This window comes from Electrophorus electricus, chromosome 26, assembly GCF_013358815.1.
Source record: "Electrophorus electricus isolate fEleEle1 chromosome 26, fEleEle1.pri, whole genome shotgun sequence".
Classification (NCBI taxonomy): domain Eukaryota; kingdom Metazoa; phylum Chordata; class Actinopteri; order Gymnotiformes; family Gymnotidae; genus Electrophorus; species Electrophorus electricus.
Window position 1 is genome coordinate 425,125 of NC_049560.1, and position 27,823 is coordinate 452,947.

Here is a 27,823-nt window from a genome sequence, read left to right on the forward strand (position 1 = left end):
AGTTGGAGAACTAAGACACAAATCAGACAAATGTATTAATAATTATGATAAAATAACGTCCTCTCATTTACATGTCAGAAATATTGGACTTCTTTAATCAAATCTGAATTACAAATGCTGTGAAATCAAGTTCTCATGCATTTTAAAGAACTCACTTGTGAACCCAGAAACCTTCTCATTTAATCAGGGTCAGGTCACAACTGGTCCTTTGAGTGAATAAAAAGCAATAAATAACTTATTGTTCTGTGTTACAGAGAGAAATGATAGATTTTAGTGTAGCCTGTAGTCTTTGTTTGCTTTCTTTCTTTTTCTTCTGTTTTTTTATGCTGTCTCTCTGTCGTTTGTCTGTCGGTCTTTCTATTTACCTCAGTTCCTTTTCGTCAGTGTATTTATTTGTCCAGCAGGGGGGGATGTTGCGCGGAGTTGTGTGGTTAAGGTCCGTGTAAGGCCCACTTACTTAAACCTAAAGGGCCATGAAGATAAAAGACCAACCAGCAATTGCTTATAAACGCCTATAAATCCTTCCACTGAATATACAGAAATAAACATGTGCATAAACAGACAAATGCATGACTAAACAAATAAATAAAATATAACGTATATTTCCATTATACAGATGTGGCGACTTTGTTACTTTGAGTCCCGTCTTGCTGTATTCAACCTTTCTTTTAGCTTGAAACGGAAATTCAGCACCGTCGGTACACCTAATTTAATTTTGATGCACTGTCAACAGCTAACTGATTACCAAACGAGTTTGCATTACCAAGTTGCTTTTGGTTTCTTTTTGCGTATTGAGCGAAGCCAAGCGCACATCGGCCATGCACACGCAGCGCGCCCTCGGTTGTCTGTCTCAGCTGTCATCTCAAATCAGACTCGCCGGCTTTGATGACATCCGCTGACTGGAGGGGCCGGAGACCCGCGGTGAACGGGCGACCGGGCCGGTATATGCAAAACAGGGCGTCTGGACAGTGCCGAGCTGTCAGATGCCAGTGTTCGCTGCCAGGAAGACGGCAACAGGGGTCATCGAATGTATGCAAATGAGACATTTCCTCTTTTATTTGCATACTTACACCTCAAAGTTTTTTGCCAGTATCAGAGGACCTCGTTGGTTGGTTCAAAAAGCACATTCTGTATTTATTTATTGAAATACATTTTTTTTTTTTCTAATATTTAATTTTTTTAATTTTTTGTCTCGATGGGATTATGGCAGGTGTCAGTTTTGCCTTTCCTTAGTTGTGCAGAGTGGCATTTTCTTTCTTCCCCTGTGTGCTGCAGTCAGCTACACCCCCTGAGCTAGACCACATTTCTCTCTGATGTCTATCCACTACAACAATAAACTAAAGCTGCTCTCATAGGAAACGTCTGTAGAAGTCTGCGCCTGTACTAGCAGAAAAGCTGCAGTGCATCCTTGATTTCTCCTGTGCTCACTCCTGGGGTCTCACACTGTAAGGCTGTGATTATCCAACCAATACTTAAAAGCTGTACATAGCCATGTACAAACCTTTCCTAAATAATATACAGTACAATTACACGCAGTTTAGTAGGAATATATATTTTTCTTAAGCTCCAACAGTTGCTGAGGATGCAGGTTTTCTGGCATGCAGCATGGCTCTGTACTAGATCTGTTTTACTCTCCCCTGCTCACAAGCGCACCCTTGGCAACAGTTGCAGTCTGATACATGCATGCACACATACAAACAGGCCATACTTGAATACTGGTGACAGAGACACCCCTCATCTAGAGAGACAGAGGTGACCTGGTCACCCAGCTTTGGCAGGTCCAGCCTTGGCTCTCCCCACAATACACTTCTGGTCCTGGCAGGTGCCCCAGACCTTCGTCCACATGCCACCCCACCGAGACCCCTCCCGTGGCCAGGCTACATGCGGCTGGCATCCTCCCCCCTGACCCCGGCTCTAGATTACACACCTGCCTGGCAGGAGCAGGCGGCCGGGGCTCACAGTGGCCAGCTCCTCTCCCCTGACTGGGCCTGCTCCTGATGTCAGCTGGCTGCGAAAGGCAGGGTTTCCCCTGCGCTGACCAGAGACCACGATTAAAGTCCCACTGGGAGGCGGCCAGAGCTCTGGATCCCTGCCACGCCGCGCTCATCTCTGCCTGACAGCCGGCCAAGACCGGCTCACGCCGCTGCCGGGACTAGGCACCCTGCAGCCGTATGGAACTCAGACGATGTGACTCATGCTTTTGCTGAGTCTGAGTGAATGAGGAGGGGTTGTGTGTGTCTATTGTATTGGTATTTGTAGTTTATTAAGTGTTCATGTAGTTTTAGCATGTATTTATTGCATTTACTGTGTAGTTGCACTGATGTTTACATTTATTGTAGCTCCGCGTCATTGCTCACTCAATGCACTTGTGGTGAGAAGAATTGACAGTAAAGTTTGACTTTGAACTGGTCTTTAGTTCACCATCTCAGACTGCCATGACAACAGGAATGGAATTGTCCTAAATGGGAGGAAATGATCTGGAATGAACTCCTTACATTCATTCAAAAGCACATTTCAAAATCAAAGAAGCTGTAGCTACATGCTTTTCAGCCTGGATCCATAGACAATAATTCCCACTTGTGTAGTTAATAAAATAAGTTAATAACTTAATCATTCATAGCAGGCCATTTGCATAATTGTTATAACTGGGAAACTAGTCTTGGTCATGTAAGGTACTGTTGCCTGCTTTGCCTCAGGCTACAGGCACATAAGCATACATAAGCATGTATTTGCAGAAAATCAGTACCAGCAGATGCAGTACTAGTATAGACCTATCAACCATAGCCATAGCTGCACCATTTCATAACATGAAATCATGCCAAGTTCAAAAGTTTGTCCAAGTGCAGTGGTCTCAGTATGAGGCCCTGAAGCAGGTCTCCATCACCGCCGGCTCTACCACCTCCAGCTCTTTCACCTCTGGCTCTCTCACCCACACTGGTGGCCTCTATACACTATTCATGAGATCCATAAAAAGGAAAATTCTCCTAACATCAAGCCTGCGTTTATCCCAGATGTGAATGTGGGTTGAGGGGTTCCATTTCATGAGCCATGCGAAAGGAGGGTGCAGGATGGCTGCCCCTACCACTGCCTCCAGCACTGAATGCACCATCAACCCGCTTTTTCTTTTCAACTGGAAAAACAAACTAATTACGTGGAAATATGATAATGCATTTTGCTGGAGGAGTCACCAGCCCTTCTCATTAAGGCTCTCGTGCAACCTCGCTTGTTTCTGTGCACAACCCTTCACCCCCGACTCATCTCTCTCTCTCTTGCTCTAGATTCTCTGCTCGGCTAACGTCTGCTAGTTCTCCCAGGGAGCACTGCCCTTTCACAAGCCACGAGCATTAGTGACCAAACCGGGGCACTTTGCATCAGTCTGCCTCATTTGCATAATCGCAGGATTGCTCCCCTCCTCGCCTGCAGTGAAGGTCATCACATCCCAGGATTCCTCTGGAGAGTCCCGTCCCCCCCCCCCAACTTCTTATACACACCAAGACACACGCAGTATCTCCAAGCTTATTCTTGAGTGAGGCCCTTAGCAGTCCTTCCATACGACTATTCCTTTAGCCATCACTCTAATTCTTCTTTCCTCTATGATTTCCATCCGCCCGGCCTTCACTGCACAAGTGAAAGGATAATGGCAGTGATGATAACAAGGTATTAAATGTAATTAAATGTAAAGGTTTTTATTGGTATGTACTCTCGAAATGTTGCTCAGCTACTGCTCAGAGCAGTAGTTAGAGAGTCTAACCAGGCTAAGCCAAGCCATGATCACAGTTGGCTGGCAGGAGACGCCTCTGCGTTTCGGGGTCAGAGAGCTTGCCAGCATCACCAGATCCACCACTGTTGATCAGATGCGTCGATAAAGGATGAGTCGGTGATAGTGAGGTGTTAAAAGTGGCATCCTTATCCTCCTAGAGCTTGGCGCTACAGTAGCATCAGACTACCTGATAATTAGTGCTGTGCCCTGTGCCAGTTGTCACTGGTGTCATGAGAGAAACTTTGTCTTTCATCTTATTCCCATCAAACATTCTTCTGCGGGTCCAACCTTTAAGCTCACTTCCCATAACCATATCAAGCATTTTCCAAACACAAATGATTATCATGCAGTTGACATGCTAATGAACGTTGGAGCATATCTGTAGAAAATGTCTCATTCCACCTGCTGTTATAAGATTCTCAGCGTGTTCAATGGGTTCCGTGTGTTTTTGACTGAACTGAGCGTGGATGCAAAGGGCCAAAGAAAACAGAGCCAATGCTGACCCGTGCCCCAGGTCTGGAGTGGCACAGTGCCAGCATTTCTACACTCTGCAGAAGGGCAGCAGGCTGGAGGTGACCCCTCAAACAGGATTAAAGCTAAAGCCCGCTGCAGGATCCCTTACAGCGTCACATGAATTCATACAGACACACTAAAAAACCAAGATACACCTTCTGCAGTACAAAAATACGTGTTTTGCATTGAACACCTCCTTAAAGCTTGTCAATTTAGCACATTTTTAGTAACGTCCTTCACAAAAGTTTCATAATCAAGAAGCGTATTTTTAAATATACCATCCTTAAAAATCAGATTTTAGCAGAAATATTATGACTATTTAAATTGGAAGTAATCAAGAACACATTAACTGCCTGACTAAACTGTGCTGATATAATAGGATATAAGAGGATTGGACTGTATGGTTCCTGAAAGTATAGTCTCAGAGTGCCACGACATCAGGAACAAAATGAGAAAATGCAGTGGCATAACACAGGCCTTTTTCTTTTAGCCAAATAATTAATTTCACTTTGTATCAAAGGGTGATGTATTTTGGACTTTCTGAACCATCGATACACTATTACTCTCTATTATGGACATGGTGAGACTAAGACGGTGGGGTGGGAAACACGATAACTTGAAGTGTAAACAATGATTAGTTGGGGTAATAACAAAAAGACCATGTTAGTTTAAAAATATTGATCTAACATGAAAGTCAACTTTGTAAATGTGCTGATATTTGAAAATATGCTAAATTAACTGAGAACAAATAAATGAGGAAGAAACATGAAGAAAAAAATCTAACAGAAAGATTTGTTCATGAACACGTTGAAAGCAGAAGAAGGAACAGAAGATCATTTATGTGGAGGTTCAGGGCTGGAAACAAAGAGCAGGGTTTTGTGTCAGCATCTCAGGAAACCTGCCTCACATTCCTGACTGAATGCAACACATGATTAATTAGCACTACCATGCCAGTACCACCAGCTCAGTCTGTGTGCACTCCCCAAGTCTATTCATCCCAAGCTCTGACCGCTTACTGAGTGTGTGTGTGTGTGTGTGTGTGTGTGTGTGTGTGTGTGTGTGTGTGTGTGTGTGAATATATCTGTGGAGGGTTTTAAAGACAACAATGACCTGTTGCAATTCATCCATATAAAAAACAATAAATGAGAAAATAACTATTTATTGGGAAATCAGCTGGATAATGTGTAGCTACACACTATTCAGGAATGAATGTTCTTCTATTAGAAGAACAAAACCGGAAACTGCAGCAAAGATTTGCTTGTGTGAGTGGGAGCAGGTTTGAATGTAGCTGTCATTGGCCAAACTCAGAGAACTCGAATTATGGCACATCAACAAGGTTTGTTTGTGTTGCACCATGTGGTACATCACTTCAGCTCCCTGGGGAGAGTGTGGATGTATGGACGGGTCATCTAGTACAACCAGAGAGATAGAACGCAGAAACCAGACCGAATTGCTATTGGTGAAGACTTTGAGAAAAGCAACTGGGCCAGAAAAGCATTCTGTGGTTCCTTTACATGTTGTTACATCCTACAAGACATACACAACCAGTCCAGGCCATCGTGGATATTCATCCATGATTTTCAGACTTCACAATGGGTCTTTTTCTAGGCCACTATACAGAATGATGAGTAAAGCAAAGCTCTGAGATGGTGAAGTATAGTTCTCATCAGACCATAAAGTACTTCAGATGGATGGTCAGGCATGTACTTTTGATCGATGAAGCAGTAGTGCTTCTCTCACCTTCTTTAAACCTAATTCTCCCATTCTCTTTAATGCGTTTCCGTCTCTGCAGATGTTAGTTTAGAGTTTGTGAATAAGGCTGTGTGTGGAACTCTGGTCTCTGGTGAGGATAGAATAGACAGAGTAAAGGAGAGAGAGAGAGAGAGAGAGTGTGTGTGTGTGTGTGTTTAAGGGGGAGGGAATGTGGATATGTTGTCTGTGGATGAGTTGTAGGGAGTGTTTGTATAGCTGTTTGTAGAGAGTGTGTATTTATTACTGTGTCTGTGTGTTAGGTGAGTGTATGCATGTTGGGAAGAATAAATTTGTGTGTCTTTTAGAAACTGTGTGTGTGTTTGTGCATGTGAATGTGTGTGCATGTTTTAGCGCCTTCTCTTCATCCCCCCTCCCCCGTCTTGAAGCCCTGAATGCCATAAAACATCAAAGTCCCTGGAGCTCAGCAAACAGATCTGCTGCTTAAACCTGAAAACCTGACCACTCACTCACAGTTGCTATTGAGCTTCTGAGTGCCTGAACAAAGACACACATCTTTTACCATTTTCCACCCTCCACTCCACTGTCTCCCCTCCCGACGATCCCCCCGCTCTCCGTCTGAGGGAACAGTAGGTCTGCGGCATGCCTTCTTTAGGGAATAACAACATCTGGGTTTGCGAGAGCGAGGCAGCAGTAGAGGGGTAGAAACTCTTGGAACTGCTCTGCACTTTTCCTGTGTTTGGAGATCTAACTTTTCCTGCACTCTGTCACACTCCTGTTTCCTTTTCTCCCCGTCTCTCTCTCTCTCTTTCTTCCTGCTGTATGGCGCTCCTTCGCTTTAAGCCCTAACAGGGGGGTAGTCTTCGACAGTTGTGTCAGCCTTCACGCTGCGGTTCTTCTCCTCTTTCTCTCTCTGTTTTCTTTTGGTATGACTCACGGTGGTCCCTTTCAGCAAAGGCGTGCCTGCGCTCGGACCCTCATATCTTTTCAGAAAGACTAACCTGTCAAGATTCTTCTGTCGCCAGACTCTTCTACAACCTCTCTGCAGTGAAGGCCAGCTGACGCAGGTATGTAACAACGCACTGTGTTTCTACCTGACAATAGCATGAGGTTACAAGAACCAGAGATCAAAAATCCAGAGTTAGTTTCATAGACCTTTTCTCCTAATGAGACAAATGGCAGTTGTTGGGTTTGCATCTGTCTTCACTGTTTTTAATGTGTCCCAAGGTAACAGCAGAGCTTATGCTATCAGTCTTTAAATTGGCTCCAATTTGGCTGAACAAGTTTACAAGTATTAAGTCTCCATTTATACATTTGACTACATGTTCTCCAAGTACAGTGGGTACTGCATATCCTTTTAATACATCAAAGCTTTCAAAAATGCACCAAGACATATTTCAAATCATTTGGAAGAAGGATTTAACCTCTAAAATCCCTTTCGGCTTTGTCCGTCATGAATACTCGCCCCCAACGCGTCTAAATATTACTAAAGAGGCAAAATATTTCCTCAATGAGGTATGATTATCACCAGGCAGGAAGTATGTTTTTGATTTACCTTGAGTCACTCATTAGAAGCAGGTACAGCTGCAATATCTATTCAGGCCAACCCTCCAGTAAGCTTTCCTTCATCTGCTCCGTGGCTGTGTGTAGAGATGCCAGAACATGCTGCTCTGAGATCCAACACCTGCGGCTCTGCTGCTGCTCTGGTGTGCGTCAGAATCGGAGGTTCCTGTGTCACTTTGATCTCGCCTGTGCTTCAGCTCCCAGCACTCTTACACTGGTTTACGGGGGTTAACTCTTCCCTTCCCACAGTGCACTGGGGCTGTAGTGAAGCAGAAAGCAAAATGTTTTAAGGCCACACAAACCAACCTAAGACCTAACTGTTAACTCACCACAAAGGAACATTTTCATTTTAACCACGTTCATTTCCTAGGCTCTGGCAAGACCCAGTAGGAAATGAGCGTCTGACTCCTTTCTACGGAGGACGTTCTTGGATTTCTTCACCACCAAGACTAGTGTTTGGAAAAGCAACTGAACAGTCTGAACAGATGGGGGTGGTGGTCCTCACATGGATGCTGGTCACCCTAAGCTACTTGCTATCTCTGGGCCAGACAGAGAATGTGCTGAAGGTGAATTCTGGTCTGCAAGTTTTCAGAGGTCAGAGTGTATCAGTGACCACACGAGAGCTGCAGTTCGACACAGACGCAACTTCAGAGGCCTGCAAAGTGGAGGTGGTGCTCAATGAACCCGTGACACAGAGGGTGGGCAAACTCACGCCACAGGTAAAGATCATGTGCTCCTCACACCTCAGCGATTTACAACACTGCACTGTGGAAGTAACCAGCAGAGAGAGCTCCAACCTTCCTACAACCCTAAAACCCCTCATCCTAGTCAGACCCTGTGGGAGCATGTGAAGATGTGGAGTAGACAGGGCTGGAACTAAAGTTGGCTAGGAAGGTATATATCTTGGAAGTGTCGTGAAGCAGTGGAGACTATTCCCTACAGGAAAGTAGATCTCTGGGATCAGAGGTAGCAATATGTCTCCGTCAGATGAGTCTCCAGAAGGAAGATTAGGCTGTTCTGCTTTTAGTGTGAGTCCATCAGTACCTAAGGTAGTTGATATGTTCTTCAGTTGGAAACTGAAATTGCTATTAAAGAAAAGCTTAAGGAAAAAGTGACATGAAGCAAGGCTCTGGTAAACCTATCCCACTGGAGCGCTGTATACAAATAAACTCTTTCACATGATCCATTTCACAGGTATTTGACTGCCATTTCCTCCCTGATGAGGTAAAATATGTCCATAATGGCAGTCCTTTACTGGAGGAGGACATAGTCATGCTGAGAGTCTACAGGTACACAAACCGGAACTTCACTATAGAGGAACTTCACTATAGGGGAATTTCACTATAGAGGAACTTCACAATAGGGGAATTTCACTATAGAGGAACTTCACAATAGGGGAATTTCACTATAGAGGAACTTCACAATAGGGGAGTTTCACTATAGAGGAACTTCACAATAGGGAAATTTCACTATAGAGGAACTTCACAATAGGGAAATTTCACTATAGAGGAACTTCACAATAGGGAAATTTCACTATAGAGGAACTTCACTATAGGGGAATTTCACTATAGAGGAACTTCACAATAGGGGAATTTCACAACAGTAAAGCTTTACAATAGGAGAATTTCACTATAGAGGAATTTCACAATGGGGAAATTTAATTGTAGAGGAATTTCACTATAGATGAATTTCACAATAGAATAATTCCACTATAGGGGAATTTCACCACAGGAGAACTGTTATTTACTTTATACTTCATGTTCATCCTCACCACTGTAAAACTGTAAAAATCAACACTACAACTTTATGATTGCAGATCATTTAAAGTAAAACAATGTAACAATTTTTGCACAACACATCATCTTGTTTCTTTAGCCTAGAACAGTGCACTGTGTGTATTGTGCCAGGTTCACAGATATTGAGACATTTACTGAGTCATTCATGCTGAAAGTGGAGGTGATGGCACCTGAGAAGAGCCTGGTAGAGTTTGGCAGCGCTGCTCTGGTGGTTCCAGAGTTCTACGGCCTCTCCAACGCCATCGACAGCAACGTGTTGTCCTTCAGAACTCGGCACAATGTGAGCTGTGTCGTTCGCCTGCTCAGCTCTGAGATCAGCATTCCTATGCTGGGTCAGGTGGTGACAGAGGACCCTGCCCTCAGAGACCAGGCTTCTGAACCTGCTCCTGGGCCAAGGAAAGGTAATGCACTGTACTCGCTATATGGGAAGCAAGAACCCTGCTTTCAGTCATACTCTAGCATGTAGTAAATTCATCGCTTGCGCTTAAATTGTTAAACAATGCTTAAAAAATATTCCATTGTTAATTACTTATTTAATCAGATGTTGGTCTCTCTCTAAAGTACAGTTACATTTATTGTAAAATGTAGGTGAGATCTATTTAAAGTGTTTCTTTCTTAGTTTCTTAAGTATACATGATGAAAATGTCATAGCACATCAGTTACAGCTCATATACACTTTACAATTTATAAAATGTGTTTTACTTCAATATAATTTTTTCTTATCATCAAGGTCGACAAACTGCCATATCTTGCCCTGGAAATAAGGCCTGTGTGCATAACAGCAGGGAGGTGAACTTCTTGAAGACCAGCTGCAGTGAGTTCCTCACCTCAGGGCTGAAGTACCAACATCTTAGCCCGCCTTCACCAGAAATCGATTACGTGCCAATCAGAGTGGAGCTCAGGGACCAGAACAGCCGAGCCTTGCTGGAGGTAAGAGACGCCACCAGCAGCTGTGGTTTTTCTAATCGCACCTTCATACGTTCCTGCAGATTGCTCTCACTGGTGTTACAGAATTAACCAATTACAGCAGCGCTTCTCAGACGGTCCCACAGATGGTCTCACAGTCTTCCTCTGTCTCAGCTCCCAAAACACCTGAACTAAACATTAAAGAACACAGAACACCTGGTACAGCTGCACCTCAGCAACAAATATGAACTGTTTGGTGACTCTGAGGAATTGGTTGGCAAACACTAAATAATGGTACTAATGATTAAATAACTGAAATCATTTTTCACATTCTGTATTTATAGTTTCATATAAATTTATATATAAAATCAAGCTTTGGATATGAAGGTTTATATACATTTTTACAAATTGTATATGTGGTACTTTCTGCCTTTTGCACATTGATGACCCTTTTCTGTGCTTTCTGGCGTGTGCGCTTCCTGATCGGCGTCCAGGCCGAGAGCGTGTGGCTCCCCGTGCTAATCCATGGTGCCATGCCGAACCAGCCACCCCGTGCCGCCTTCATGTCCACGCTTGTTCTGGAGGTGGACCAGTTCATCTTGACCCCTGTGACCACAGCTACGCTAGACGCCACAGACGAAGAGAGCCCTCATACTAGGCTGGCCTTCAACGTGACCAGGCCGCCGGCGGAGGGCTACATCACCCACCTGGATGATCACACCAAGGCCGTGTCCTCGTTCTCCTGGCCAGACCTGAACGAGATGAGGATCGCGTACCAGCCGCCCAACAGCAGCCACACCCGCAGAAGGAACTATGAGGTGAACAGAAGCCAAGTGTGTATGTAGTTCTGCTCACACACCAGGCCCACAGAGCCAACCACTCTAAGCCAGATCTGGCTGCTGTGATCCAGATTTCAGAAAGTGAGTCATGCTTGCTCCAGAGGAAAAAAAAAGCAGGTTTTAAAAACATGAAAGAGAAACTGACTAATCACTATACCTCTGAGATTTAATTATTACTAATAAACATTAAAGTTTTCTCTGTTGTTTTCTGATATTCTTTTGCACAGTATAAATGCTCTTAGTAACTATTAATGTTCAGAGGCATGTTGTTGTGTCTCAGTTTGAGTTCCAGGCTCTTGACAGCTTCTTTGCAGCTAGTCCTCCTGTTACGGTTCACATATCCATCCGCACGGCAGAAACAAACAGTCCACGAGTCTCCTGGAATCTCGGTATGGAGCATGTTTTGTTTGAAGTAAAACCCCTGTACTTAATGTAATGTTCAATACTTTATATTCATACCAATTGTAATGATTTGTGGGGTTTTTTGCACAGGGCTGGATCTACTGGAGGGTCAGTCCAGACCAATAACATGGGAGAACCTACAGATTGTTGACAATGATAACATAGACGCTGTGACTCTGATAGCCGTGGACGGTCCTCTGCATGGACGACTGAGTGTTCGAGGTGTAATATCATGCTTGGTGCCACAAGAGAAACAGACCTTGTACCAGTTATCTACAGAAGTCACTACAGAAGCAGGCAGAAGGAATGTGATTTTTCCCATCACAGATTCTAATCCATATCGACACACAGGGGGGCATTAGCATGCAGTCACCACAACCTTGCAATTTTCCGTTCTGCTAACGCTCATAAGGCGTGCGGAGTTGCGCACACGGCTCAGCTAGCATGCACAAGGTGTCCTGTGTGAGTTCGCTAATCAGGTGCATAAAATGCACCGGCGACATTTTGCCAGAGGCCCTCTGTGCAAAGATGTCTTCAGTGTCCCAGTGTCTGTCTTTCCACTCTAGCGGGTGGTGAGACGGCCGCCGTCTTCGCTCACAGGGCCTGCACGGAGCAGACTGTGAAGACGCACGTCGTTTCACGCCAGCGTGCACACAGACCAGATGCACGACAAGAGGTCGCTTCGCTGTCAGCCCTGCTAGCGCAGAATAGAACAGAAAAGAAGAGAATAAAATAGAACAGAATCTTTATTCTCTTTATACTCAGGCACTGAAAACTGGTATCTCACGTCTTCCATGAAGGTCACAATGGCAACACAACTGTTAAATGTTAACATTGCGCAAGCTACAAAATTCAATTTCCGTTTCAACATGCATAACTAAATTTACACTTTTGGGTGTTATAAATTGATGCCGTATTTGTAATAGTAGTGCCTGTGGTAACAGAGAGTGGCTGTGTGCATGCATGCGTGTGTGTGTGGGTGACTATAGTGTTTGTGGAGTGTGTGGTGTCTAGCCTTCTTCTTCTGTGGGTGACATAATGGGGTCCATGTGTGGGACCCTGTTTTAACAGCACACTGTGCCTCCTTCACCACGCCATGCAGCTCCACACCACACTGTTGAGCAGCTGGTCAGGACGCATTCAGTGCTGCTCCAGTACAAACTCTGCAAGAGCTTCTGTGGGAGCTGGGCCTGTTTCAGCTTCCTGAGGTACAAAGGTCCGTATTGGGCTTTTTGGACTGGGTGTGGAGTGTTGGGGGTCCATGTCAGCAGTTCTGAGACACAGACTCCAAGGAACTTTAGACTCTCCACCCTCTCCACAGCTTCTCCATGTATGTGTCGGGGAAGGTGGAGGTGAGAAGAGGAGAGGGAGGTGGTCTTTCTTCTTTGGTCTCCTGAATGACTTAGAGGTGTTAAGGTCCGGGTTGTTGTCTCTACTCCGCTCGGCCAGGTGTTCCACCTCGGGCCAGGTAGGCCATCTCCACGTTTTCCGAGATCAGCCCAACTATTGAGGAGTCATCAGCAAATATAATTATGGAGTCCTACTGCCTGCAGTCTCTCTCAGGGGTGCTGCTGGGTGGTGGTGGTGGTGGTGGTGGTTGTTGTTTGTCTGATTAGAAGGATCCCCAGGCTCATGGCCCAGTGCCTTAAGTCTGCTTGATCAATGGCAGTTAGCCTTCAATTACCTTAATTACTACATTTTCTTTCTTTTCATTTCTACATTTTACATCAATATGCCATTGTTGATATACTGATCTCCTCATCAAGAACAAAACTGCTTCAAAAGTTTGGCTCTCCAGTCCAGCCGCTCCCTGTACTCAGAAGCACCTGTTTGCTCATTTTTGTACAGGCGTGTTGGAGTTTAGCATGAGCGCTGGTCCAGCACAGAAGTCCCTCTCTAGACAGCCTGGAGGGCCACTGCAGACTGATCACTCGGCCCTGCCACTAGGGCTCTCTGACCATGGGGAGAGTCACCAATCGGTGGTCTAGCGCCGCTAACCAAATGGAACACTGCCTTCCCTGTCTCCACGCTCCGTCCTCTGCGTCAGGCATATACACAGAGCAATTCTTTTCAGGCCTCTTTTGGGCATCATGCCCAAAACAAACCTAAGGGCCCAATTACTAAGTTGCTTCTCCACTGGACTCCAGTGTAACCATAAAGTTGCTAATTAGGTTTACTGTGCAACCAGTCATCACTCAATGTGTCTGGTGACCTTGCTCTACTGTCTCCCTGGCAAATGCAGCATGCCCATCCACTGTATGGGCGGCAGTCATCGCCGGCCTGGGAAAGACGCCATCTTTCTTTTATGTTTTCCTGCAGTGGAGGCCAAGCCAGAGGCCAAGCCAGAGTGCATGTGTCTTCAGGCCAAAGCAGAACTTGTTATATATTCACACTCATGTCCGGCAGTGAAGAAAACCATGCTTGAAAACATCTGATGAAATAGAAAGTGAACAGACAGGGAAAGGGTGCAATGGGATCAGATTTAGACTGCCTTTGACCTGAAATAGGTCCTCTGACAAATGTCCAAGTGGCACCGACAGAACTGATTTAAGAAAATGAGGGCATCACATTTTTACATACTTAAGTACCATTGACAGGAGCCTGCTGAGAAACCAAACCTCCTTTTGTTCGCTGCTGTCCAGGTGGAAGGGGCTTCATGTTCAAGGTGAAGGACCTCCGTGATGGCGCGGTGGTTTATCATCACTCGGACAGCGACACCTCCAGGGACCACATCGTGTTCCGGATCACAGACGGTCGCCACAGCATTCGTCACAAGTTCCCCATCTACATCCTCCCCAAGGACGATACTCCCCCCTTCCTCATCAACAACGTGGCCTTTGAGGTGCAGGAGGGCAGCGCCATGCTGGTGGAGGACTACATGCTCCTAGCAACTGACCTGGACTCCAGCGATGATTACATTCAGTACCGGCTCGTAAGCCTCCCCCGTGCAGGAGATCTGGTCAGAAAGACCTCTCCACAAGACCCAGGTCAGCAGTACAGCTGAAATTTATTTCAGCAACTAGTGCTTGCAAACCCGACACGTCCATGACATTGTTGAATTCAGGTCAATAACAAACCTTGTAGATGTCACTGACCAGGTCACAAAAAAGTGCAAACTGGCTATGTGACAGATCTGTATGTCATAAACTAAACAGGTGTTCCAGTTGAGTCATTCCTGCAGAAAGACTTGTTTCAGGGCCTGATCTACTACAGACACTCAGGAGACGAGATGTTTGAAGACTTGTTTGAATTCATCCTCTCTGACATCCATGAACCTCCAAATCTCTCCCACAAACACGTGAGGGAATTGTGCTAATAGGAGTATGTCGATTAGCTATAGCATTATAAAATTATAGCAACATACAGTTATACAGAGATAGCAATGTACAGTTATATTGCAGGTAGCATCATTATACCTGCATTATAGTTTTATCCTTTCATTTTTGTATATTGATAACAATAATCATAATTTCTACTTGACAATGTACTGTTGCAGTTGTAGATGTGTATTTGCAGCTGTTTATCTGTATTTGACTCTCCACGCTGCTGGACTCACAGACAGTGGTGGTCCACGTGTTCCCAGTAAAGGACCAGCTGCCAGTGGAGGTCTCTGGCACGCTCCGCTCCCTCTCAGTGAAAGAGACGGAGGTTGTTTACATCACACAGAGTCACCTTCAGTTCCGAGCCCCTGAGCACCCAGACACTGACCTCATGTACACCGTCTCCCAGCCCTGTTTCAGCCCACTCAAGACTGGGTATGTGCTGTGTTTTGTTTACGAAACATATCTTATGAATAATAATACAGAAACATGAAAAAAAAAATTTTAGGCCTAGTTTATTTAACATGGCAGGGAGTGAGACCTGAGAAGGCTGAAGAGAACATATTTGTTAAGATGCTGGAGAGAAAATCTTGGTACTCAGTAACCTGCCCACAACAAGGACAGGAAAACTGTGGTAGTAGATCAGTACAGTTTTATGAAGTATAGGAGGTCAGTATAGTGCTGTTCAATGGGTCAATATAGAGTATATATAGGTCAATATATAGCTGTACGAAGCATTGTAGATCAGTACGAAGCTGTTTGAAGCATAGTAGGTAAATATAGCACAGTACTTAAGTATTTCTACACATATAGTACTTCAAATAATTTAAGATGTGCTATGTATGCAAACAAGGTGCTAAATAAAAATGTTATTAGTGCACAAGTTAGAAATGCTGGGGTGTTTCAGTGGGTTTCATGCGTCTGTCAGTTCTTTACATTTAATATACAATTTCTGGCTTTGGACGTTTTTGTTTTTTTTTAAAGATCTAGCTCTCCAAAATCCATTTAATGTTTTTTCATCTCCAGGCTACCAGATGCAGGCAGACTCTTCTACACAGAGAGTGCAAAGTCCATGAAAAAAGATGCTATGGTTCCAGTGCTCAGATCATTCACACAGGTATGCCAGGGAGGCCTGCGAGTCTAGTGGTGTCTGAGACCTTGGTACCGTTGGCTTTATAACATTCAACCTTTCTTTTATCAGCATGCAGTGACTCACCACAAGGTCGGCTACATGCCCCCCATAGAGGACATTGGTCCTGAGCCACTCTTTGTGCAGTTTATCTTTTCTGTAAGTGACCAGCAGGGCGGTGTTCTCGCTGGGATTGTATTCAACATTACAGTCACACCTGTGGATAATCAAGCTCCAGAGGTAATGTAACTGTCTGAAATCCGTGCAATGAATATGCTATACAAATATTATTGTTATAAAGATGAAAATCTTCCTATGTAATTCAATTCAATTCAAAATAAATAATACTGCAGGCTGTGATTTCAAGTGTTTCCTTGCTACTGACTTGCAGATGTTCACTAACCTGCTGAGGGTAGAAGAAGGGCAAGGAGTCTTCCTGGTGGAGGAGCACCTGCTGGTGCGGGACGCAGACAGCCCTGAGGAGAAGCTCAGGGTGCAGGTGCAGACGCAACCCCGCCATGGGCGCCTGGAGCTCCAGGGGGCGCTGTTACTCCAGGGGGACAGCTTCCTCCTGCAGGACCTGAAAGCACTAAGAGTCAGGTAGGAGCTCAGCCAGACGGACACCTCCTCACACCCTGTGCAGGTATTACTGCTGCAAAGGTCCGTTGAAATTGGCGTCCTTGTTTTGGCAGATACATCCATGACGACTCTGAAACTGTGAGAGACAGTATAGGTCTCCAGATCACGGATGGGATCAACTCTGCTCAGGGCGAACTCCTTATCCAAGTGAGTGAGAAGTCAAGACAGAACAGAGATCTAAATGAAATTCAGACCCTCACAACAAAGGGGAACTGCAGCATTGGTAAAAACCAAAAACAGCGCTTCTCAGAGAGAAGCCACCCCATCTTGGCCAAACAGTGCTAATTCTGGCCCGGGTTTGGTCCTGTTGGTGTCCGGTTTGTCCCGCGCTTAGGTCCTCCCTGTGAACGATGAGCCTCCGCGTCTGGGCTCCGGCCTTCGGACGGGACTGTCCTGTGAGGAAGGAGGCCACGTGCACATCACCGCTGAGCACCTGTTCGCCACGGATGCCGACAGCGACGACACGCGGCTCACCTACATGCTGGCACGGACCCCTGGCCGCGGTGTGCTGCAGAGGAACAGGGTCACCGTGGACAAGTTCTCCCAGTCCGACGTGCTCCATGGTCTCATGTCCTACCTGCACACAGGTGAGGGGACAAGCATGCGTCTGCCCACATCGTGTGGTGATGACCGCACCAGATGCTGCATGTGACGATGAAGCTCATGGCATATTGTTCAATTCAAGTATTATGATTGTCCTACTGGAATGTTGTGCAAGACCACTTTCCAAAGTAGCGAGCAGACGAAGGCAATGCACATAACAGAAACTTGTGTATCAGGAGCATTTCTTTTTGATTTTCAAATTATCCATGTCTATAACAGCCAGTATTTACTGTTCCCCCGTGGGCTGTTTCTGTGTAAACAGGAGGTGGGATTTGTATCTTTGAGCACCGATATTTGTTATGTTTACCCATATGCCATTTTCCTGATGTAGGAAATGAGATCCATGTCTGTAAGGACAGATACGTGTTGTTTTCCCATTGGCTGTTTCTGTATGTAGGAGGTGAGATTGGCCCACATCCCGTGTCAGACATCATCACCATCATAGTATCAGATGGGGAGGGCGGGACAGCAGATGGCTGCTGCCAGGAAGAAGCCCTCCCTCCGCCTGCCCCTCTACATGGAACACTTCCTGTCTATGACCTCAACATCACTATACTTCCTGTCAACAATCAGCCGCCATCCATAACAACAGGTAAACAACTAGTAAAGACCAGCAGTACTTCGGAGGAAAGGCGGGCTAGCTGCTTGGTGAAGGTCATGCATGTGTTGCCTCTAGACCAGTAGGAGGTGAAAGACAATGCGGATTTCTCAATTATGACAAGTTGTTCATTGTTCCAAGTCTTTGGCTGATATGTAATTCATTCATTGTAATGGCAAGCGTCTTTATTTAAGGACTAAACAAAACATCCAGCGCATTCTTTGGACCTGTGCGTGTTCTGGATTTAAACTAATGGTGATAGACTACAGCCTGGACATCATGTAATCACTGTGCGTTGTGTCTCCATACAGTAGATTCAGGTCAAGGCAGCATTTTCTCTAAACTCCACAGACTGCCAAAAAAATGCTTGTACTTATCAATAGAAAACAGCGGCTCCAGTGAGACAATGGCAGGGAGGAGCACAGTGGCTGGGCACTGGTTCACATGGTATCCCAGCATTCCTGCTGCTGGGCCTGGAGTCATCTGAATGGGATTACAGCGGGAAGCGTGGCACGAGATAGCCGTTACGCCCGACGACACCCCAACCCCACCGACCCCCGGGGCGCAGCTGGACAATGAGGCAGAGCAGAAGACAATAGAGGCATCGTCCCTGTTTTAAAAAGACGACTCGGCCCGATCCGCCGCACCGCAGCTCCTGCTGCCAAGATTCCCCTCTCCCACACGGTCCCAACACTGATCTCCTAATTCTCCAAATCCTTGGAAAGAAAAGGGGAAAGAACTCTCCAAGATGGCTACTGCACACCAAAGCTGGGCTAGCGCAGGATGGAATGCAATTGTTTTAATTAACTTACAGTGAACAACTGAGAGCATTAAGCCAGCGGAACGAGGGGGAGTCTGGCTTGCCCTGCCTGCCTCATTCAGGGATGATAAAACCATCACCTTTATCCCAGACTGCTGGTCATTAATTCCCTGCTCCCCCTCGTTGCAGGGCCGGATCCCAACGCAGACGCCTCCATGCCCACCCCCCATTCATTATGTATCAGTGCGGTAAATGGGAGCAGATGCCAGTAAGCGTGGGCATGATGGCTTTATCAGCAGCCAGGTGGCAGCATGCTGGCCAGGAGCCGAAAGGGAGCAAGAGACAGAGGGAGGAGAGAGAGAGTGTGGGGGGATGGAGAGAGAGAGAGAGAGAGAGAGAGAGAGACAGAAACAGTGAGATGGAGAGAGTGAGGAGCGTGGGTGATAGAAAAGTAGTATCAGGTAAAGTGAGAGGGAATAAATCATGGCAAATCAACTGACAAACAAACACGAAGGATCCCAGGGAACAACTCTCTGACTCTGCACACTGACAGTGTAGAGTGGAATGTAAAAATACCTCAGAAAACCTAAAATATTACAGAAATGCAGGCTGGCTAACAGCAACTGAATTCTTGCTGAAATAATCCTACCTGCTTTGTCTTTCTTTTAGGAAGCATGGTGGTTGAAGAGGGCTCTAGTGTGTGTCTGTGTCGGGGAGCGCTGGCGGCCACGGACCCTGACACCGAGCCTGAGCAGTTAACCTTCCACCTGGAGACGGAGCCTCAGCACGGCTTTCTGGAGAACACGCTGCCCTCGCCAGGCTTTGAGAAGAGCAACGCTGGAATCCGAGTGGGTCAGTGCTAATCCCCGGGCCCCACCTGCAGACATTGCCACGAGCCACTCTCCCAGACGTCCATTAAGCCGTACTGTCTGAATGAAGTTTCTTTCAGCCAGCTTCACCTGAGCTCTGGATTCATCAACTATGTCCAGTCCCTCCACCAGGGTGTGGAGCCCATCGCTGACCACTTCACTATTGCTGTCAGTGATGGGGTCCATAAATCGGGGCCTGTGTCCTTCTATATCATAATCGACCCCACCAACGACGAGGCCCCATCTCTGCAGCTGCTCAACTTCACGGTCTGTCACACTTACAGGCCTGAGACCTCAGAATAACATTTCAGAATGAAACGAGTCATGCTTCGGCAAACTCACTTGTCTGTCTGTCTGTCTGTCTGCTCCTCTATGGCCGAAGGTCATAGAGGGAGGAGTGACAGGTCTGAACCCCACTATCCTCGATGCAGTGGACCTGGATGCCCCACCAGACACCTTGAGCATCGCTGTCCTGGTGCCCCCTGCTCATGGGACTCTGCTGGACGGCACCTATGGGCATGAGATGAGCCGGTATAAAGGGACGGGTGTGGAGCTCCAGCAGAGAAGCCTGCCAGTGCATTCCTTCACCATACAAGCCCTGCGACAAGGTCAGCTCCTCTCCAGCCGCCAGTGTGTGTGTGTGTGTGTGTGTGTGTGTGTGGGTGGGAGGGGGGTAATAGAACACAGTCATGGGGGGGGCAGGGTGTGAGCATAACACAGGCAGCATGGACCGGCAGTGTAGAGGGCACTGGTTTGCTGTCTCCAGGGTCCAGGCTCCCTGAACAGATGTTGCGGGAGACAGAGGTCATGGAGGCCTGCAGTGCTTGTGCCTCATGCGCCGAGTCCTTTCCTGAGCAAGTACCTCCCAGCCACTGAGCAGCTGGTGATCACACAGGACACCCTGTTAGACAGTGAGAGAGCGCCACAGAAATGCAGGTGCCCTGTCAGTGAGAGTAACCGAAGGTTCTTGAAAGAGGTTTCTTCTTACGTGTGTCCTTTGTCTTCTGTGTTTTCAAGCATTGCTTCACTCTGTCCCTCTTGTGATGGTCATCAGGAATGGAGGTCGTGTATATGCATGATGACACAGACACCCTTCAGGACACTTTCACCATTCAGCTGTCAGATGGTAGTCACTCTGTCCAGGGGACAGCGTGGGTCCACGTCCTACCAGTGAACGATGAAAAGCCTCGTCTCCTCAAGTAAGGACGCCCAAGCCAGATAGATATAAGCCAGACAGATATAAGAAAGGGGGAGGGGCTTAAGGATGGACAGAGCCTTCTGTAAGGCACATGCGCCCGGGGAACCCACAGTACCCCACGTGGCTGGAAATCACATGACAGCCTTCGCTAAGTCGCGGCACTTCATTCTACCAGTTTCCCCAAAGATCAGGAGGGTTGTTTTATTTGAGTTTATGTTTTGACTTGCGGGATTTGGCGGAGGGTGCAATGCATCTGGGTTTAATTTAGCTCTGACGTGAGCTTGAAGGCTTGGCAGTGGTCTCTCTCCCTGTTCCTCTCACACAGGAACGCGGGAGTGGAGCTGGATGCTCTTGACAGAAGGGTGATCTCCAGCATGGTCATGGAGGCGGAGGACCGGGACACCCCCAGCAACCAGCTCTATTACATCCTCAGCGCAAGCCCCAGGTTCGGCCTTCTGCAACTCAAGGTCAGCCCCTCGTGAAACAGCACGAGCAATGCACATCCACAGTGACGCTTAAGACTGCATGTGCCAGCGTGTCCCGCGCAACTGTGTGCAGACGACGGCCGGGTGGACGGACCTGGGCGCGGGACAGAACTTTACGCAGGAGGACGTGGAGATGAACCGCCTGTGGTACAAACACACAACGTTCAGTGAGTTCAAAGGCCACGACAGGTTCCAGTTTTACCTCAGCGATATGGACAACCAGACACCGTCGCAGAGTTTCTTCATCTCCGTCCGCGCCGTTCCAAAGGGTACGAAAAGCGTCGCCCTCGTTTTCACGCGCGCAACCTTCCCAGGCTGTGCGTCCCTCAGACTGACCAAATGGCTTTCTGCAGGTCACATCGCTCTGACCACCCAGTCCGTGACAGTAATGGAGGGAGACAGGGTGGTGCTGACCACTGACGTCCTGCTGACGATGGACAGCGGGAGCCTGCCCGATGAGCTCGTCTACACCGTGACCGACCCGCCCCGGCACGGGCACCTGCACATGGCCCAGCGCCCGGGCGTCCCCCTGTTCTCCTTCACCCACATGGACGTGGCAGCCCATCGGGTGTGCTACACGCACGACAACAGCCACTCTGCTGACCGCGACTCCTTCAGGTCGGTCCCATCAGACTGAAGACCCTTTCCCTGACTCTTTTCCTTTTAAAGCCGATTAACCCAGAATATTCTAATGAGCGAGATTTGAAGTGAGATGTTAAATGCAAACATTGAATATATCTCTAATGATCTGACCTAGAGTCAGTTGTGCTCTTTTAGTAATTTAAGGCAGTACATATATTTGTATTTGTGGCGAAACACAGGGCAGTCTGGAAGGAGGTGTGGCCTTCTGGCAGCCATATAACACCACAGGCAAAGAAATGAGAGGAAAGCCTGTTTATGTCCTTTTCCGGCCAATTTGGCAGGCGGCAGACTTCAGAGAAGGCAGTGCGTGCCTGACCTTGCCTGCCTCGCGTGTGTGTTTGGGAGTGGGGTTGTCAGCCCCGAAACCTCGGCTGGGCTTCACCCCGTGGTGCGGCTGGGGGCATACACTCCTGACTGGGGCAGATCTCGCCGAGGGTGCTGCTTTAGACAGGGAGAATGGAACGGCAGGCCTGCTCCACACCAGCGTCTGTAGTCCGGAGCAGCACATAGCAGCCTGGCGCAGCCTAGGGGACGCACACAGAACCACGGTACCGGTACCGTGTTTTCCAGATGACCACTGGCAGTCTCGCTGCTTCCTCTGGACATCGCGAGCACTGGAGCTCTTGTACCCCACAGAGTGAGAGCTTCCGTTCTGGGCCGCTTGTTCTGTTACAGCCACCGCCTCGGCTGGACCAGACAGAGCGTGCCTTTGTCTCTTGCTGAACAGCTTGTATTTGCTCTAATGGCAGGCAGCTCATGACAGCAGAACCTTCGATCGGGAAACACCTGAGTGAACACCTGTGTGTCAAAACAGGGAGCCGACAGAGGCCAAGAGAGCGCGAGGGAGGGAGAGAGGGAGAGATGGAGGGAGAGATGGAGAGATGGAGAGGCAGAAGGTGTTTTTTGGGAGTCCTCTTCCTCCCTCTGCTCGCCTGTGACAGGCAGATGATGAATGGGCATTATTAGGAGAGTAATAATTCTGTCTGGCATCGTCTTCACGACTGCAACTCTGGGCACAATTACTGAGCAAAAATGTGGGACAATGACCATGCCAGATGTTTCTATGCTTTGGCTCCAAGTGAGAGGGAAAGACCAGCACCCAGGTGACAGGCACGCTGTTTACCGTGGATGGCACCAGTCCGCCTGCAGGGTGGTGTGTGTGGGTGTGTGCGCGTGTGCATGAAGGAGTGTGTGTTTGGCGAAGGGTTGAGTGAGGACTCCCCTCCTCATTTGCCTGCACCATTCCAGCCCTTTGTTTGGGCCCAGCATGATGCCAGAATTTGTCACCAGGGCCCGGAGCACGCTCCCATTCTCACAAAGAACACAAAAAAAGCAAATGGCACAGCAGATGGTAAGAAGCACTTCAACTAAACCTTAAGCTTCTTTTTAAACAAGAATCCTTTTGTCCAGAATTGTTTACAATGCTGCTATGCCGAAAAGCACCGGAAGGGCTCGCTAAATAGTGACGGGACGCTCCGTCGTTTGACATAAGCTCTGTTCCCCTGTCCAGCTTTGATGTCAGCAACGGCGTGACCTCCAAGGGCGGCTCGCTGGTTTTCACGGTGGAACACGCTGACCGGATTCCACCCACTCTGAGCATCAACGCGGGCCTCCAGCTTGTCGAAGGCACCACAAGGACCGTCTCACCCGAGCACCTAAAACTGAGCGATCCAGACACGGCCGTGGAGAGCCTGACGTACGCCCTGCTTCAGCCACCGCGGTTTGGCAGGCTACTGCTGAAAGGGCTTCCCCTGACGCAGAAGAGCTTCACACAGCTAGATGTCGACAACATGCACCTGAGTTACCAGCATCTGAACAGCCCTGCCAAGATTGACAGATTCACCTTTCAGCCCTCTGATGGAACGAACAAGGGCTACCTGGCCTTCGGACAGCTGCAGGAGAAGGAGACAGTGTTCACAATACAGGTAACGACAGCACCTGTTCGCAGTGCCAAGTTATACGATACTAACGCGGCTTAGTCGTGACACATTAAAAATAATATTGGACTCGCAGTAACACAAGATGATGATATTTATTCTCCATCACGTGATTCTGCTTGGCATTCTGCATTTAAAATATACAACATTAACAATATCTTGCGCGCAAGTGGAAACTAGACGTTCGTAGAGCTGAAATGCGGCACAAGGTTAGTAACTAGAAACTGGAATTATCATACTTGCCAAAAGTGCGGTGCAGGGACAGAAACTACCTCCCATTACTCCAACTCTTCCGCTTACCTCCATTAAATCCATGGCCATATTCCACAACTGTTGTTATATGTCCATTATTTTAGCATTTTTTAGTAATTTATGTTTTACTTTTAGATCAACGCGTTAAGATCAATCACTCAAACGAGGCCACTTTATAATCATGATACGTCATGATGTCTCCCTCTGGTGGCCAACTATAGTAACTGTTTAATAGGAGCAGATTTTTAATTTTTTTTTAAAATTATTTTTTTTGAACAACTAAATTAACAGATAGAAGTTTTAGACAAGACCCCACCAAACCTTGTCAACAAAGGAACCCCCAGCACAGTAGAGCAACTACAAGATTACCTACAGGTCATCTACATCACCTCCAAAGAGCTGCAGGCTTCCGACCCAGACAGTCCCAACCAGGAGCTGGAGTTCATCATCACACGTCCACCACACTTTGGATACCTGGAGAACGCCATCACAGGCAGGTGTTGTGTGCAGCTGCTGACCTGGAAGCATTAATGCTGTGGACATGACCTCCAGATGTGACAGGAACATTCTGGTGTTTACAGGTGGATATGTCAAAGGTCGCTTCACGCAGAAGGACGTGGACCAGCAAGCGCTGCGCTACGTCATTCCCTCAGACATGGAGGTCACGGCAGACAGCTTTGAGTTCCAGCTCTCAGACCCAGCAGGGAACACCGTGCTCCCAGAAGTGTATGATTAACATGCAAAAGTGCAGTTAAATGGATTATAGATTAGAATTTAGCCTCTTCTGCACTTCAAGGTTCACATCACAATTTTACTCTCGTTATATGGTTCTAGTAGTGGAAAGAGCATTCAGGGTAGATGAGGATTCTGTTGAAATGTATCTATTTCTATTCTGTTCATTAAAAATCAGTGCAATTTGCATGTGGTTCAGGGACATTATTGGCAGGCGTTTGTACAGACTCGTGTGTTTGTAGAAGGGGCTTCTGTCTTAAACTATGGAGCACACCACAACAAAATGAACACTTTTCAGAGTGAATAGCTTGAGCTGCCTTGTTTAGTCATTTGTCTCGGGGCTGCATGCTGCATCCTGTACGGAGACGCGTTATGCGTCGCGGTCCTAGTGTGAACGACTGCTCTCGCACTCATCTGCCAAACCAGAATGGAACTCAGGTGGTCTCGTGTGGAGCTGACAGCTTCCTGCTACCGCGTTTGCGAGAACGCAGGAACTCTTGCCGTGCAGGTGATGCGCAGTGGGAACAGCAGGGACCCCGCCTACGTTGGCATACAGGTGAGATTTCACAGCAGTAAACATACAGACAGTGGCCGCGATGTCCAGCTTCGGGTGACGGGAGTCCTGGAAACGTCCGGCTCTTTGCTGTTTCAGGCTCAAGAGGGCACAGCTAAAGTGGGCAAGGACTTCACTCACAGCTCCGCCAGTCTGATCCAGTTCGATCCAGGTGATATTTGACTTTAAACACGACAGATAACAATTAGAGCGTCATGATAAAACTTTTAATTTCACATTGGCTACAAAGTTCCACATGCTTGTATCACAGGCATCTTGTTCAGTGTTGATATATTTGTGTTCTTATTGTAGGTATTCCTACTTGTTTACACATTAAATAGGTTTGTGATGTTGATTGGTCTGTGGCGTGCCTGCTGACGTGTGTGTGAAGGGTGATTACTGGGGAGCTACACTGTTCATGTGGTGTTTATGTCTCTCTGTCTCCCCCTGCCTGTCTCCTTCTCAACTACTGTAGGAGTAAATATCAAGTTTTGGAACATTCACCTTAATGATGACAGGCTGGAGGAGAATCATGAGAACCTGGAGGTGGTGCTGAAAGCCCAGAAGAATGCTGTTCTGGGACAGAGACGCAGAGCCTCGGTGGAGATCGTGGATCCCCGAGATGGTAAACCCCAAACTTTCACCAGTACAACCACCATACAAGGTATAGCTACATAGTATAGTTTATATTACATATGAAAGTGTCCTCCACCAGGTAGGTGTGACCCAGATGATCTGGTGGTTGAGGGCCATGAGAAAGAACCTCCTCTCCTTCATTCTCCAAGCATCTACCAGTCCCCACCACTGGCACCACAAGCACCGCAGGAGGAAGACCACACGCCGGACCCCAACACGGGGATCGTACGGGACAAGCCGCCGCTGAGAGGGGACGTACCCCATCGCACTCAGCTCATCCGCTTCAGCAGTGGGGAGGCTCAAGAGCAGCCTGACCTCAACCAAGGCAGGACACAGAAGAGACTCATGAGCGACACTGGACACACGGTGAGTCAGCTCACCTCACAGACTAGCCACAGTGCCTTATTCTAAGGTAAAGGTATTCTCAGTTTGACAGGCATTTTCATCAGAAGTAAAAAGTAATCAAGAGAAAGCGTGGACAGTGAGTAATCTGAGTTCTAATATTAGGATTTTGTAATAGCACTTTGATTGTGTAAAATTAAACCTTTTATAATCTCTTATAGAAGTCATTTGACTTACTAGAGAAATTCTGGTTCTGTAGACCTTCTACAGACACAAGCTTGTGGTGAGGTGACTGTGATGTACTTAGTCATGTCCTGCTGTTAGTTCCATGGGATGATCCCAGTAAGGCCGGAGGAAGAGGGACCTGTGCCCCGTGTCCACCCAGAGCTGGAGGTCATGCCCATCTGGAGCTGGGCTGGACGTCCCACTGTCCTCAGACCAGTAGACGCTCCCCAGAGAGACGCCGGCTTCGGTTCACCAGTACACCAGCACAAGGTTGGAGGATCTTATCGTTGTGTGCGGGTGCAGGCCATGCTTTCAGTTAAACAGCCCGAGGGGTGTAAACAGACATGCAGAAGGGAGGTCGGAGAACACAGACCGCACTAAAAGGCCAGACCTCCCCTAAAGGGTGAAGGGTGGAGCATAGGAGTCGTGGAGAAGAGGGAGGAGAGGGGGAGGAGGTGATGAGTGAAATCTCCGCACAGACAAAAATCTTGGCAGGACGGAAATATATTAGCCAGGTTGTAGCTTCACGAGCAGTCTTTCTCCCAAGATTCAGTTCTAGCACTTTGTTCGTCTCCACAAATTCTCCATAAATTCCTGGAGAATGAAAATGCAACACCAACTGTTATCAGCATTCATTCATATCTCTCTGAATAAATGTTCCCTGCATTCTTTTTTAGTCTGCCAAGGTTGTGAGTGTTGGCTGTCTCCCTGGGTGGACCCATTACAGACGGAGGTGCTACATCCTGGGCCCTGGTGCAGCTGGCTGGACCGGTGCTCAGCACGCGTGCTCAGCGTATGTTAACCACAGCACTACCACATTATCTTTACGTCCGTTTTATACAGTTATGAATACATGCGAATTCAGCTATTTTCTTTTACTGCTTCTGCAAATCTAGGCTTGACAGTCATTTGACAAGCGTGCGTTCGAAGGCTCATATGAAGTGGCTGTGGAGCTTCGCCAGGAAACAACCATTCTGGATTGGTGAGGATGCGGACACCTGTGTGTTTTAGGGAATGACGTGTGTTCAGACACTCATGGTTGCTGTTTGGACAGGGCTTTCTGGCACTCCGGGCCGATGGTCTTGGACTGATGGTACGCTACTGACCTTCTCCAGACTCAAGAAAAACAAGGCTTTAGACCAGGAGGTTCCTGCACACTCCTCTCACAGATGTGTGTTGGCCCAAGACCAAAAGATATGGATTCCCCAAAACTGTACAGCCAAATCACATGTATATCTATGTTCATCATCTACACAGGTTAACAAATAAAAAAAGAAAACAATAAATATGCTTGACACCAACCTGTGCCACTTCTTTCGAACTTGTAAACATAAAATAAACATTGCAGTGAAGCTGACCGGTTTGCTTTTGGCGTGTCTGCTAACCCTGCATGGTTACAGTAGGGATAGTCCAG

The 27,823-nt window shown here is 47.3% G+C and overlaps 1 protein-coding gene across 1 annotated transcript; it reads left to right on the forward strand.

The window, feature by feature from the left end:
- The first annotated feature begins 6,612 nt into the window (after positions 1 to 6,612).
- On the forward strand, positions 6,613 to 27,759 carry frem1b (Fras1 related extracellular matrix 1b). Its single transcript, XM_035523307.1, has 35 exons — positions 6,613 to 7,050; positions 7,917 to 8,265; positions 8,741 to 8,835; positions 9,454 to 9,743; positions 10,073 to 10,272; positions 10,743 to 11,066; positions 11,368 to 11,476; positions 11,580 to 11,711; positions 14,132 to 14,476; positions 14,645 to 14,787; positions 15,048 to 15,244; positions 15,836 to 15,926; positions 16,011 to 16,178; positions 16,330 to 16,538; positions 16,631 to 16,724; positions 16,912 to 17,164; positions 17,578 to 17,772; positions 19,208 to 19,390; positions 19,478 to 19,674; positions 19,790 to 20,015; positions 20,462 to 20,606; positions 20,931 to 21,072; positions 21,164 to 21,359; positions 21,444 to 21,708; positions 23,243 to 23,657; positions 24,213 to 24,414; positions 24,503 to 24,647; positions 25,080 to 25,209; positions 25,306 to 25,378; positions 25,682 to 25,831; positions 25,922 to 26,208; positions 26,509 to 26,679; positions 27,087 to 27,202; positions 27,306 to 27,391; positions 27,464 to 27,759. The coding sequence occupies exons 2-35, from the start codon at positions 8,032 to 8,034 to the stop codon at positions 27,676 to 27,678; spliced, it is 6,423 nt and encodes a 2,140-aa protein (XP_035379200.1). The 5' UTR covers positions 6,613 to 7,050; positions 7,917 to 8,031; the 3' UTR covers positions 27,679 to 27,759.
- Positions 27,760 to 27,823: the final 64 nt, after the last annotated feature.